The 14,609-nt window shown below is 46.2% G+C and overlaps 1 protein-coding gene across 1 annotated transcript in view; it reads left to right on the plus strand.

Moving 5' to 3' along the window:
- The window catches only part of C7H3orf84 (chromosome 7 C3orf84 homolog), a 30,190-nt gene extending 21,002 nt beyond the window's left edge, over positions 1-9,188 (plus strand). The window contains exons 3-4 of the mRNA XM_044302274.1: positions 5,263-5,340; positions 8,347-9,188. Coding sequence (XP_044158209.1) covers positions 5,263-5,340; positions 8,347-8,790 — 522 coding nt within the window. The 3' untranslated portion in view covers positions 8,791-9,188. The remainder of the gene's footprint in view (positions 1-5,262; positions 5,341-8,346) is intronic.
- The last annotated feature ends 5,421 nt before the right edge of the window (positions 9,189-14,609 follow it).

Genomic DNA, 14,609 nt, shown 5'->3' on the forward strand with positions numbered 1-14,609 from the left:
CGCGTCCTGCCTCTTCTCCTCTCTCCTCCCATTTGTCCTCCACTCCACTTTCCACCGTGCCATCGTCGGGTTCATCTGGCAGAAGGCAGGCTTCCGTGGCCCAAATGATCGAGTGTAAAAAGTTGATGACGCCGGATAACCCTCTTGCCCAACGGCTGACCGCTGGCTTGTTGGAACTGCTAGGCCACCAACTACTGCCATATAAACTGGTGGACTCGGAGGCGTTTAGAAAATTTGTGGCCATTGGCACACCGCAATGGAAGGTCCCCGGAAGGAAATATTTCTCCCAGAAGGGCATCCCAGAGCTATATGGCCACGTTCAGCGGCAATTGAATATATCTCTGGCACACAGTGTCGGTGCCAAGATACATCCGACCACAGACACATGATCTAGCAAACACGGGCAGGGAAGGTACATAACTTTTACTGCCGACTGGGTGAACCTTCTGATGTAACCCGTGGCACCTGTGTGGATTTGGTGTTACCGCCACGGATTGCATGCAGGCCTGCCTCTTCTTCTCCTCCTCCTACTCCATCCTCCCTCTCCTCCTCGACTGACTCCTCCTTTTCCACAGCTACCGCCTCTTCTGCTGCACCCCCCAAGCTCCCCAGAACCTATTCGACGTGCCAGGTGAGATGTTGCCATGCTGTGCTGCGGCTGTTGTGCCTGGAAGCCAAGAGCCACACCGGTCCTGCACTGCTTTCATCTCTGCGGTCACAGGCCGATCAGTGGCTAACCCCGCTCAATTTGATAGTTGGTAAAGTGGTGTGCGACAACAGGGCCAATCTGCTAAGCGCGCTGAAACGGGGCAAAATGACACACGTGCCGTGCATGGCACACGTCCTGAACTTAGTCGTGCAGCGATTCGTTGCCAAATACCCCGGGGTTCAGGATGTCTTGCGAGAGCCAGGAAAATCTCTGGCCATTTTAGAAGATCTTACACGGCCATGGCTCGCCTTGCTGACGTTCAGCGGCGACACCACCTGCCCGTCAGACGTCTGATTTGTGACTGCCCGATGCACTGGAACTCCACCTTGTATATGCTTGATAGGCTGCTCCAGCAGCAACGTTCCGGTAATGACTACCTGAACGAACTCTGCAGCAGGACAGGTTCTGGGGAGCTTGGTTTCTTTTCACTGCGCCAGTGGCTGCTCATGCGCGATGCATGCAGACTTCTGCGGCCATTTGATGAGATCACCAAACTGGTCAGTCGCAGCTAGGGCACCATCAGTGACATCGTACTTTACGCCTTTTTTTCTGGAGCGTGCATTGCGTTGTGTCATTGATCAAGCCGTCGAGGAGCAGGAGCTGGAAGATGAGGAAGTCGCAATGCTGAATGAATTCCCAGGGGGAGCTACTCCATCTGAGAAAAGTCAGCAGGAGTCTGAAGAGGAGTCAGAGGAGGATGGTGGCTGGGGGGAGGAGGAGGAGGAGCAAGAAGACCAGGGTTTAAACTTTTTGGTGATCCCTGGTGTTGTCCGTGGCTGGGGGGAGGAGACCGAGGACGACATTCTCCTGGGCGATGAGCAGGAGCCAGGGCGCTCCACTGCTTCCAATTTAGTGCAAATGGGGGCCTTCATGCTCCAGTGTTTGAAGAGGGACCCCCGTATAAAAAGAATAACGTGCAAGGACCAGTACTGGGTGGCAACGTACTTAGACCCCCGCTACAAACACAAAATGGTTGGACATGTTACCAGCATCACAGAGGGCTGTCCGAATGAAGCATTTCCAGGCCTTGCTGCGAGAGATGCTGCATTCTGCTGTTGCGAGCGCTGGCAGAGGAATTTCCACCCACAGCAAAACAGGTGCGGGTACCAATCCTGGTCACTTCGGATATGAGATCATCGACAGCCGCTCTCCGAATCCAGCCTCAGGGAATGCCTAGACCGACAGGTGTCTGACTACATCAGGTTAACGGCCGATGTTGACGCTCTAAGAAGCGAGGAACCCCCCGACTACTGGGTGTGCAGGCTTGACCTGTGGCCAGAGCTGGCACAATTTGCCATGGCACTTTTGGCTTGCACCTCGTCAAGTGTCCTGTCCGAAAGGACGTTCAGCGCAGCAGGGGGGATCGTGACCGATAAGCGCACTCGCCTAGCTTACGACAGTGTGGACTATCACACATTTCTAAAAATGAATGAGACATGGATCTCTGAGGAATTCAACACCTGTGACGACCACGTGTAATTGAATTTCCTCATGCCAGCCCACACATATCCGCCACCACCAAGAACAAAGAATGGTCCTTGTCTTATGTATATACAGTGGCATATAAGGCCTTTTCTGTCAGGTGAATGCCTCATTTTTGGGGCCTGTACTGGCCTACAGTAAAATTGTTATCCACTGACCATCTAATGTACCTCCAGCCACATAATCACTTGTTCTATTCTTTCAGGTGAATGCCTAATTTTTGGGCCCGTACTCCCGTGGCCTAAAATAAAAATTTTCTAGGCTCCAGCAGGGCACATTTTTGAGAGTTTCCCTTTAATACGCATAAAAATTGCCCCTGATTAAAATACATATTTTTTGTGGGAATGTTTAGCCATTGATCCCCCTGGTATGTCACTGTCCATGTTGTGGGACTATTTGTGCACTTCTAGTAAGTATTTGGTGGCTGCAAATATGACCTGAAGGTTTTTCAGGTTCGCCTGCCATTAAAGTAAATGGGGCCCACGGCGAACGCGCGGTTCGTGAACATTTGATCGCGAACGCGCGATGTTCGTCCATCACTATTTAGTTCTAATAGAAAAACATTTTCCATGGCATCGTACTGATGCTTGTGTGATATATTTCATCCTGTTGTAGCCCTCATACAGTGCATTCATCGGCCTAGTCCTCTAAGTCGGCCTGGACCACCACCTGCTGGAAAACAAACTACAATTTGATTAGCTAGCCACTGTGTCCGCTGTCTAACCATCCATCTATTATCTATCTGTCTGTCTAAAGCTCAGCTACCTTCCCCTTGAGGAAAGAGCCTTAAATAAACATAAGTGACCAGTCACAGGCTGGAGCAGATCTGGGTGTGCTCTCTGGCCCTTTAAGGGTCATCCAGAGCAGGCACGACCTAAGGACAGAGGAAGGGGCCATGGCAGAAGGAGCAGTCAGCAGCCTGCACCTGGCACGCTGGAGGCCGAGCCTGCTGCTGACTGCAGGAGAAGAACCCATGGATCCAGACTGCCGGCGGAGAGAGGGGACAGCCTGGTGAGTGATGCAGCACCCATGCCCGCACAGAGCAGTGGCACAGCTGCGGGCATGAACCAACCGCATAACAATTTCTATAACCAGTCTGCACACTTACAGCTGTTCCCCTCATTTCTTCTCAGTGCTGGTGGGCTGATTATTTATCCTGGGTCCCCTTGCAGTTTAGTGTCAGTAATCAGTCATTGCCACGCAGTACTGGTACATGCCAAGCATTCTTTGTCCGTACAGTATGTAGGTGGCATCTACCCTCATGCACTTAAACCACTAAACTAATTTGCAGCCCCCGACTATATAAAAGCCCTAATAACCGCTCTGTGCACCTACTAACAAGCAATGCAATAAAAACAATTAGGAGCAGTGATGTCTCTGTACAGCAGGTTCTCCGCACACAGAGGTGTTGGCCGTGGCACCTTCACCCCCTTACAGCATTAAGTGTAGCACTTTTCCAAGAGGCTGTGATTGTGCCGGCTTTCCAGTAATAATGAGAACAGGCTCCTGTAGTTGCACCTCTGCAATCTCTCATCAATACTAACCTGTCCAAGCTCTGCCTCTCAGGGGAACTAAAGAAATCCCAAGGCATTTGGATCAGATTGGACTGCCGGGCCAAGGAGCAAGAAGTAAAAAATGAATTGCTTCATGTTCAGGTTTATCTGGTAATTCTACCCTATGGAAAGGTGTGTTCCAACCACCGGATCAAACTCTGTACATGTCACTTCACCATCTTTAGTTTCCACTGGTAAGCAGGGGCGCACCATCAATGAGGCCAGGTGAGGCAGCACCAGGTACGGGCAAGATGGGGGCAGCAGAAGGGGGATTATCTGTTCCTGCACAGAAATGGCACAGTATGTGGCGCTGTATTATCCTGTATGTTTTGTACAGCTATATGTAATGTTTTCCAAGTATGTTTTTGACAGTAGGGCTGGAGGAAAGGGGTTAGGTTAAGGAATTGGCTTTGGGGGGTTGGCGCGTTTCAGTTTTCATGCTCCGTTTCTCAGGCAGCAGAAAGGCTAGGTGCACCCTTGCTGGTAAGCCATGGCCTATAGTGCTCTGTGTATTATTGTCCATGGCTCAGATGTTCCCACGGTTCTTCCGCTGTATACTTGGTCACCTCCTTTGCCTTTTGTGAGCGAAGAGATCCACTTCATGTTACATTAAAGCTTGTTTAGGGCAGGTGGGGTATTGGCTGTCATTGAAGAGACAGGTAAATGGAGACTTCCAGCAAGCCTAATAATGGAGGAGTCACAGCTGACGTATATCAAACAGGGAGAGCTAAAGTTATCGACTAGGAGGATGGAAAAGAGAACATAGAAGACTTCCATGCTTGCGTTGTATAAAATAACTCATTGCATAGCGTCGAATATCTTTCCAGGGAGCAGAGCTGATAAGGAATTCCAAATCCTTCGTTAAATTCTTAATGTGTGCCTGCTTGCAGCCACCAATAGAGGGAGCTTTAGAGCTTACGGCATACAATGTTCATAGAACAGTATGCAGTAATCTCCTCAGCTCCCCCTAGTGGTGGCTGCAGGCAGCCAGAAGATTATAACTCAAGTCTCTGGCGATACAGGGGATTTGGAGCTCTGTATAAGAAAAACAAACCCCTGACCTATATAAAGGTTTATTAAGAAATTAATCAGCACAGAATCTGGGATCTAAAAATGATAAATGTTGGACATTCGCTTTAAGGCTTCAGTAATTGTTATGTAATTGGATCTACCGTGATACACGGGGAAGATTAATTCCCTCTGTGGTGTCTGTGAATATTTTTAGCATCAGATAAGATGAAACTCATTCTACTTTTAATTTCTCCTGCATAAATTAGTGCTGCTGATAATAACAATATTACCCTCTGACCCCTCCAAATCTCGCTGGTGGATGTATGCTGCTCATTAATGTCATTTGTATCATTAATGCTTTGGCGCTAATCACATTACAGTCATTATTATGCCGAGATAATATTTGGCTACCAGTAACGTTTCCACCTTAATGCTATAACCTGCCCGGGATGGTAATCTAATGCCCGCCATATAATTAATCTCAGTGGTTGTTTCTTCTTTCTCCAGGAACAGCCGACAAAACATATATTCTCCAGGCACGACAACCGCCACATATTCCCAAGCTCTGTGTTCTCTTTTGAAAATGTAAGTACTAAAAATACTGTCAATCAAATGATGTCCCCCCCGTTGGACAAACCTTACTTGAGAATTAGTTGGTCACAAAGTTTCCCCCTTCTGGAACCTCCAGCTGTAATTTATGATTAAACTTGGCAGTAAGAGTTTAATTTCCCTGCAGCGCCACCACAGGGGAAATGAAGCATTACACAGTGTCCATCCAAGTCAATGGGTTGTCTTTGTAATACAGGACAGGACAGGTCCTCCAGAGTGAAAGATGCTCTTTTCAGCCACTCTCAAAACATGAGCATTTTGAACAGAGGAAACCCTATATTTCCTAAACTAATCAACCCCTTTAAAAGCATGCCCATCTAATAATATAAGCATTAAACAGTAGTCATTGCCGCTAGGACCCAGTAGGGAAGAGACCCACAACAGCCCAACGGCCCCTCTTGTGCATGGGCTGTGTCTAGTATTGCAGCTCACCCCCATTGAAATGCATAGGGATAAACTACAAAACCAGGTCTTTCCCTAGGGACAAAAGCAGGAGCATAGCCATAGAGGAAGTGATTGCTTTGGGGGCCGAACTCATCAAGGGCCCAGCCAGGAGGAGGACTAAAAGATTTTATTGTCAGGGCCAGTATTATACATTGACAGTATATACCAGGGTTGGCCAACCTGCGGCTCTCCAGCTGTTGCAAAACTACAACCCCCAGCATGCCCAGACTGCCTACAGCTATCAGCCTACAGCAGGGCATGGAGGGAATTGTAGTTTTACAACAACTGGAGAGCCGCAGGTTGGCCTTCTCTGGTATACAGTGACACTGTAGGAAACTGATGGGGCCTCGTCTTAGAGCACGATCTTGACTAGCCTCAGGAGTTGCAAATAAGGTGATGGGGGAAGGGGGCCCATTCAAAAACTTGCTGTGGGGCCCAGTCATTTCTAGCTACACCACTGGACAAAAGGCAGATACCTTTTCCTAATGCCCTGATAATCTCCGACTACTTCAGTGAAAGCATTACTAGGATTGATTGCAGCAGCCATACTCCTGCTGGTTTATTGTCAAGCTTCCTTGGCATCCGCAACGAACAGTCTGTCCACAGAAGAGTGACTACCGGGTTGCCACAGCATCTGTGCCCTTCTCGGAATCTATTCACTTGCCGGTAGTCGTCCCCGGCGTTGCCTAATTAAGCTTGTGTGTTTAAACTCTAAATTGGGAATTTAATGCTAGGGAACAAAGCAGCAGTTCCCGACTCTAGAGAGTCTAACTGGTAATGAATGTGCCCGCGCCTTTCACCGGGCTAAATACACATCGTCATGACTTCTCACTCTGTGGAATGAAGTACAAACTCCGCGCAGCAACAGAGAAGCCAATTATTCTTATCTTCCCGGTAATCAGGCCTTGTTTTACTCGGAAATACATGCTAAAAAGACAAAGATTCTCCAGCCTATTCACCACAAAGGCAGCGCGAAGAATAAAAGAACCGCCGAGAGACAACAATACACACAGACTGATTAGGGAGCGGCTCGTGGTTTTTGTTTTGTGCGTGGCTTTGTTTTTGGTTTTTTTCTTCGCCTTGGCAAGAGATTGAATTACGGATGGCGATTCCAAAGGCAACACTGATGTGTTAACTTCAATGAGGTTAATGGGTAACAATGGGTGTGAACGCTTTTGCAACCATTACGATTCAAATAAAAATGAAACAATTTTGCAATTAGTCCTGATTAAAATATATTATAAAGTTTTGTGTATCCAGCTCCTAGGCAGACCCATGTGTCTCCATGGTTACAGACTACAAAGAAACCCTATGTAGTCTGATCCTACAGTCATACTGTATGAGTGTAAATTAGGAAGACGTTGAGAGTAGAGTCAATGTGGCCATACACATAAGATTAAAGTCGGCTAGAATGGCAGATTTTGGCCATTCCGGCCGACTGTCGTTTGAACAATCTTTCACGATCGGCAACGGCAGACTCTTGTCTGCCAAAAATGTACTGGTAATCTGCCGTGCTGGAAAGCGTTAGCCGTTCATCGGCCGAAACTGCATGTTGATGGCATGACCGGCTGAATTCATACAATCATTCCCATTATGCTCAAGCATCATGGAGTTAGCTTTTATGGAAAAAAAACGGACTCCCTGGTCGGCCAGTTTAGTTGGTTGGATCATTTATACACAATGTGGCTGAACATTATCTCAATGTATGGCCAGCTTTAGACTATTGCTTAGTGTGTCATAGGTTTGCAATGTAGTCACGTTTGCCATGACCACAACCAGAAGATCAGCAGAAATCCAAACCTGTTGGATTTCTGTGCAGCAGCTTTCACTATGATTAACTGTAACCAAGTCGCCATGTAGCCCTAGCCTAACCTATGATCAGATCAGACACTGGGTTTGTTTATAGTCTATAGTTACCATAGAGACACATAGATCTGTATATTTTTCATCAAAACAGTTTTGCTAAATGGTTTTTATTTTGATTTTAGAGACTTTGGAGCAATAAAAGTCTACATAACCTTTAAGTTAGAGAAAGTGCAATTATAAAGACCATTTCTTTTCATCCTCAGTGTTGTCACTTTTTAAGGGACATCAAACCCTGCATACAGAGATAACGAGTATATGGAGTGGGGCGTCTGCATTCTGGGAGTTTATGGAGGAGCAATATTATTTGTGAGTGAGAATGGTGGAACAGTATTATTTGTGGGTGAACCATGGCCAATCAGATTATGATGATATTCACAGCAGCAGAAGGTGAATGTGTTGATCCTGTGGGAGGCAGTGACCTCTCCTTTCATGTGAATGACGTGTTAGGGAAGACGTTGAGTAGGTTGGAGTCAGTGTGAGGACATAGATAGTTAGCTAGTGGAACAAGCAAGATTACCCCAGCGGAACAAAGGATGCTTGGGATATGAGTGTGTTGATTTTGTTGGAGGCAGTGACCTTGTATTAAATAAGTTGTTCTATTATGACAATTTTTGGGGGTAAATTTACATTTGCATCAAAGAGATTTACACATCCAACTTTTCTTTTGTCAAGGGATTGGGGAAGAAGAAACTTCTCAGATACAGAGAGTCCTATAACTTTACACACTGGACCCCTCTGGAGGAGGAACTGAAGAGGCAAAGACCGCTCACCAGCACCTACCGAACGGACTTCTGGAGAAAGGATGAGGAGACCGGAAAAGTAGTGCCTCAGATCCTGGTTCCCAGGTTCAACAGAGCAACTTCAGCTTCATGTTCCGGGTTGACAACGACCTACAGACACATGTTGGGAAGCCATGGTAATCTACCGGCCTCACAGAATGTTATCACAACAGACATTACCCTGATCTCTAACAGCGGCAGAACAGGGGCAGCGGGACTATCACTGCAGAGGGCGAAGTCTGCTCCGTATAAGAGCCTGACCGTGTCTGACTGCCTCATTTGGCGTACTCCAGACAGTGTAAAAAAAGAAAGCAACCAAACTATCGAGGCGCCTTAGCAATGATTATCCCTCTCTGAAACCCCCACCATATACATTTATTCATAAAATCCAATGAGTGTAAAGAAGCGTGCATTAACTTCATGATCTTCACAAAACTTATGGGGAAGGAGGATGGAACAAACCTAAACTAGGTCCCTTCATGACCCCATAGCAGCTGGGGAGATAGAACCAAGCTGGCCAAAGCAATATTTTCCAAAAACTCCCCTATACCTTCAAGCCGAGCATGCAAGTACTCCGAATGGGGAGAGACCATGCCAGACACCTCTGAAGGATGATTACCTCCCTGAGAACTAGAGGATCATACATGTTAAAAACTTAAAGGGGTTATACCATGATTGATAAAAAGTCAGACATCATATAGTACATGACAATCTCTGTGCCTCAAGCCCTGTACCTCACATGGATCCAGAGATCTCCCCATTCATGGCTCCAATTGCTCTGCTAGATTTATTTTAGGCGAGCAGCTCAGGGGGCGTGTCCTTTTTGCTGTAGATCGTTCCCTGTAACTGCCACAGCTCCTAAAAAAAGATATGGCTGGTGACAGCTGAAGATTTAAACTGAGCGTGTGCGACCACCTCAGTAAGGTGGACGGAGAAATAAGGAAAAAAAAAAAAAACAGCAGGTGGCACTATATAGATGCATTTTATTGGATAGCTCAGTGGCTATTCTAAATTTTTAATCACATGCAACTCCAAAAGTATTCAGAGCCATGTGTTGGTTTAAAAAAAAATCTAGAATGTTTTTCATGGCATAACCCCTTTAAACTTCCTGATCCTTCTTGTCTAGAGGCCTCCAAAAACATTTTATTGTTGGCCCGTCCTGCTGAAATCTCTGGGTTCAACCAACTTGGCCAGCTTAAGAGGTAGGACCTTGGATAATATCCTAATAGTATAACTGGGGTACAATGACTGAGGAAGAGGTGCAAGAGTTCACTACGGCTGCTTTGGGTCCATTGGGACAAAGGGACCCAGTTCCATGTTTTCTCCATTCTTCTCCCCTATAGGTGATGTGAAAGAAAGGTGGGGGGGGCTGGCTCCAGAATATCACGGAGAGGCAAAGAAGAGTTTTCTTCTCCAAAACTTTATAATTGCCACTAACAGGTTCTAAGACCTGAAGAAGGCAGCCAAAAAACCTGGCCAAAAAAGTGAACAGTCACATACTGTAAGCACAAGGACATTCAAAAACAATATCACAGCAGCATCAAAGTAATACCCAAGCAATACATTTTTTCCAATCACTGACTTTTATGGCATATCTGTGGCAGGTTTGCTCTCTGGGACCTCCACCCATCCCACAAACAGGGGTTCTTTGGTCACCTCTCCAACTCTTAGGACCAACACCCTTGTTTTCGAGATTTACAGGGGTCCTTTTGATTTAATTTTCATGGAATAGATTTTTATAGCATAACCAATCAATATGTCAAAAATGTCTTGGAAGATTCCTTTTAGGGAGTCTATCACAGCTAGATTTTAAAGTGAAACTCCAACAACTAAGGGGCCACCAAACGTAAAATCCACATTTGTTCAATGTTGTTTTAAATTTTTTTATATATATTTTTTGCATTGAGTAGAAAATCTACAATTATTAACTCAAAACCATCAGCAGGTAGCCATTGACGGATCTGTTTTTCTTGCTCAGTACATTATAATAGTGTCCCATTGTCAGTGGGGCGATTTGCACATTGATATGTATATCAATACCCATTGCAAGTATTACCGGTAGGTGTTCATAATGTAATTAGATGAGCAGATGTTCATGGATTAAATCTAAGGCAGGCGATTTACAGGCTCATGTATACAGCAGTGATGCCATTGGAAATTATTTTAGTTCAGCAACTGAATTTCATGATAAAAATCTATGCAAAATAATGTAAATGTCTATATTTTCTATTCAGTGATCTTTTTATAATGAATTTATACTCTGCATATGTACTGAACCGGACCTGGGTCTTATTTATACGATTTACAGCTATACAATATATTACAATGTTATGATGCTCATTTTTATAAGTCATAAAAAATCATGTTTTTTTAAGATGGAAATGCAAAACTATTAAAATAAAATGTGCTTTTTTTTCCACAGGATGACATGCATTTGCTTTGTCTTTATCTTCACTGTGACTTTATGAAATGTTCAGAAAGAGTATAAATACGTTTCTAGATATCTGTGCTTTCAGTTATAATCAAGTCATTGAAGCAGCAAATTTAAAACCTAAAAGATAAGGCAGGTTGTACCCTTAAAGGATCTACTAGGGATGCTAAGAGGTTTCCAACCTAGCATCTCCCCTTTTAAGGCAAGACACCACCCATGAGGAACAGGGATAAAACTATGCCCCACCTGCTAGTAGCTCATGAAGCATCACTAATCATCCTTATGGGCGCCCTCTGCTGGCCCAAGCATCAAACTGCTTTTCTTTTGTGTAAAGGATAGTACAGTGGCCGGGTTTGAGGTGGCCCCCAATACTACGCCGTGACCCCCGGGCACCGTCAATGTGTCACCACATGTTGCTGCTCTCGGAGGGGATGGTAAGGTGTGGTGCACCACAATGTGAAATAAGTTCAGAGAGTCAGAGTTTGCAGTAAACCAGTGTGCTTCTTTACTGGAGGAACTCAAGTGCAAAGCAATTCAGGAAATGCACCGAGTGGCTTCTCCAGTCTCTACTCTGGTAGCAGAAGGTTCTGTGCTGAGGAAAGGGCTGAGCTAGCTAGCCATCTCTTTCTTAAAAGGCTGGTATCCTAACCAAAGAGCTGGTAACTCAGGGTCTGTGGCTCAGTGGCTGGCATCCTGGTCAAAGGACAGGTGACCAAGAGTCTTAGGTAGAGTATCACCATTTCACCATCTTCCCCTGGTCACTTGTGCAGTCTGTCAGAGTCTTTTCTACTAAACACTGGACCCTATCTGCAGACAACTAGGGGCTCTGACTGCTCTCCTTTTATACAGGTTCTAAAATCTTCTAGTGGGAGGCATGAAGCGGGAGAAGCACAGCCTAATAGAAACAATGTTGCAGTTCACAACAGACATAGACTTGTATTGGGCCTCAAAACAAGTCAATGGGAATGACCAAGCAGTTTTAAGTTGTAAACAACAGTCTGATAGAGCTATACCAGATGGTCAAAAGTTCACTGTGTCTAGCTTTTCCCTCCAAAACCCAGCTCTGCATAGTCCCTAATGCCAGCAGTGGTTGCCCTATCCACTTGTCTGTATGGGTCACATATACTACTAAAATACTACAAATGATAGCTCCGGTGCTCTGATGAGAAGCTGAAGGACCCCTGGACTCTTGGACCCAATTGCTGATTGAGGAAGGTTATTTTCTTGTTTGTAGATTGGATCAATGGATTTTTTTTAGCTTCGGCAGTTTTTCTTTTAATGTACATAAAAAAACTTCCACTGACATTTTTGACGTATGCGTCACATATAAAGTTCGCATGAATGGAGCCAATTGTTATTTTTATCAAGATCTGATCCTTGGTATAATATTACATGATGGAAGCTATGGCTCATCAGGCGCAAAACACGCAGGAAGCCAGTCACCGTGAGGGGCCTATTGTATTCCATCGCAAATGGAAAACTGAAAAGCATTTTTCATTATTGTCAAAAGCACTAAAAATATCCCGCACCTGCTCGCCCGCTCGTACGCACCGGTGATGCACTCGCTGCAGTTGTCTCATCACCTTCTCCATTCTGTACATAAACACAATGTGAACACTCAACCAACATCGCGGTATAAAGGAGATCAGGAAAACGGAAAGGGCAACACAGTGTGAGCAGAGGCGCTCAGCCTATAGCTGTATTCTCATAATGGATCTATAGAAATCAGACATGTTATTATTTACCGTATCATCATTATTATTATTTATATTCACCTTATTATGAAGGGGGAATACAACATAAACTTGATACTTTTTCCCCTCTCTTCTCTCGACAAGGGGTGGCCATCTGATGGAAAACCCTCAGCCGTCTGACCAATGGACACTGCAGACTCCACTGATGTGGGTGTAAATTTATTCATTCAATGCTTTTCGGGATACAAACAGGTCCCCTTATTTTGGAGTAATAAACTTAAAGGGCATCTGTCCAATACTGTGCCCGTTGTGCCCCCCGATGCCCCAGGTACTATACTGCTGAAAAAATAGTGACCCTAATAGACATAATTGGGGGTCATGTATCAAACTGGTGTAAAGTAGAACTGGATTTGCAAAGGAGCTGTCAAATATGAAAGGTGGAATCTGATTGGTTGCTATGGGCAACTAAGCCAGTTCTACTTTACACCAGTTTGAGAAATTACCCCAAATGTTCCTATAGTGTCCACAGCAGTTATATTGTCCCCCTAGAGTGCCCTGAGTAATAATACCACCCTCTATTGTGCTCCAGGCAATAATCCCTGTATAGTGTCCCCAGAAATAATAGAATGGTCCCTACAGTGCCTCCCCAATAGAAAGGCCCCCATGCTGCTCCCCCACACAGTAATTTCCCCCACACTGCCCCCCACAGTAGTGTCCTCCCCACACTGCCCCCACATAGTGGTGTCCCCCACACTGCCCCCACATAGTGGTGTCCCCCACACTGCCCCCCACAGTAGTGTCCTCCCCACGCTGCCCCCACATAGTGGTGTCCCCCACACTGCCCCCCACATAGTATTCTCCCCCACACTGCAGTGTCCCCCACACAGTAGTGTCCCCCACGCTTCTGCCCAGACAGTAGTGTCCCCCACGCTGCCCGCCACACAGTAGTGTCCCCCACACAGTAGTGTCCCCCACACTGCCCCACACACAGTAGTGTCCCCCACACTGCCCCCCACACAGTAGTGTCCCCCACATTGCCCCCCACACAGTAGTGTCCCCCACACTGCCCCCACACAGTAGTGTCCCCCACACAGTAGTGTCACCCACATTGCCCCCCACACAGTAGTGTCCCCCACACTGCCCCCACACAGTAGTGTCCCCCACACAGTAGTGTCACCCACATTGCCACCCACACAGTAGTGTCACCCACATTGCCCCCCACACAGTAGTGTCCCTCACATTGCCATGCCTCCCATAATAATTTGCCCCCCACTGTGCCACACAGTATCCCACCATATTCCCCCACGTCCCCCAAAGAACTTGGCACATAAAATAAAATAATAATTTGCCCCCACACAGTATCTCACCATATTTTCCCCCCACATGTCCTCTGTCCTGTGTGCACCCCGGCTCCCTCATGTCCCCCATAGTTGGCAGATAAAAAAAAAACTCTAACCCTAAAAGGTAAATACTTACCTGCACTTGCTCGCAGACTCAGGGTCCCAGCACTGTGCTGCTGAGTCCTGGCACAGGCGCGCGCAATGATGCCGGGATTTCACTACCGCATAGGCTTCAGGCCTAGTAGGCCTGAAGCCTATGGCGGTGATCGGCGGCGGGGCAGGGAACTATGTGCTCATTACCCGCCGCAGTATGTGGGTCACGGGTGTCAGCGTCCCATTGGTCCCATCTTCAGATGCAGTGTCACACTGGGGTGCCTAGGCCCCACTAGTAAAATTTATTTTGGGGGCCCACCGTACGGATACATTCACATATTACCTGCTCACACAGCAGGAAGATGCTACCAGATCACTGAATTATGGGGGTCCCTGCAGCAACTTTGAGAAGGTAGGTCCTGGGGAGAAGAGGACACTGGTAGCTTCCATCTACACCGAGAAGTCATCTCAGCTCTGATCGTGTCTATAATAAAAAACTCTATCAAGTTTTTTTATATATGAACACAGGCTGGTCGAAATGCTGTACATTGAATATATATATATATATATGTAGGGCATATATGCCACTGTGTTATGT

This window comes from Bufo gargarizans, chromosome 7 (genome assembly GCF_014858855.1).
Source record: "Bufo gargarizans isolate SCDJY-AF-19 chromosome 7, ASM1485885v1, whole genome shotgun sequence".
Classification (NCBI taxonomy): domain Eukaryota; kingdom Metazoa; phylum Chordata; class Amphibia; order Anura; family Bufonidae; genus Bufo; species Bufo gargarizans.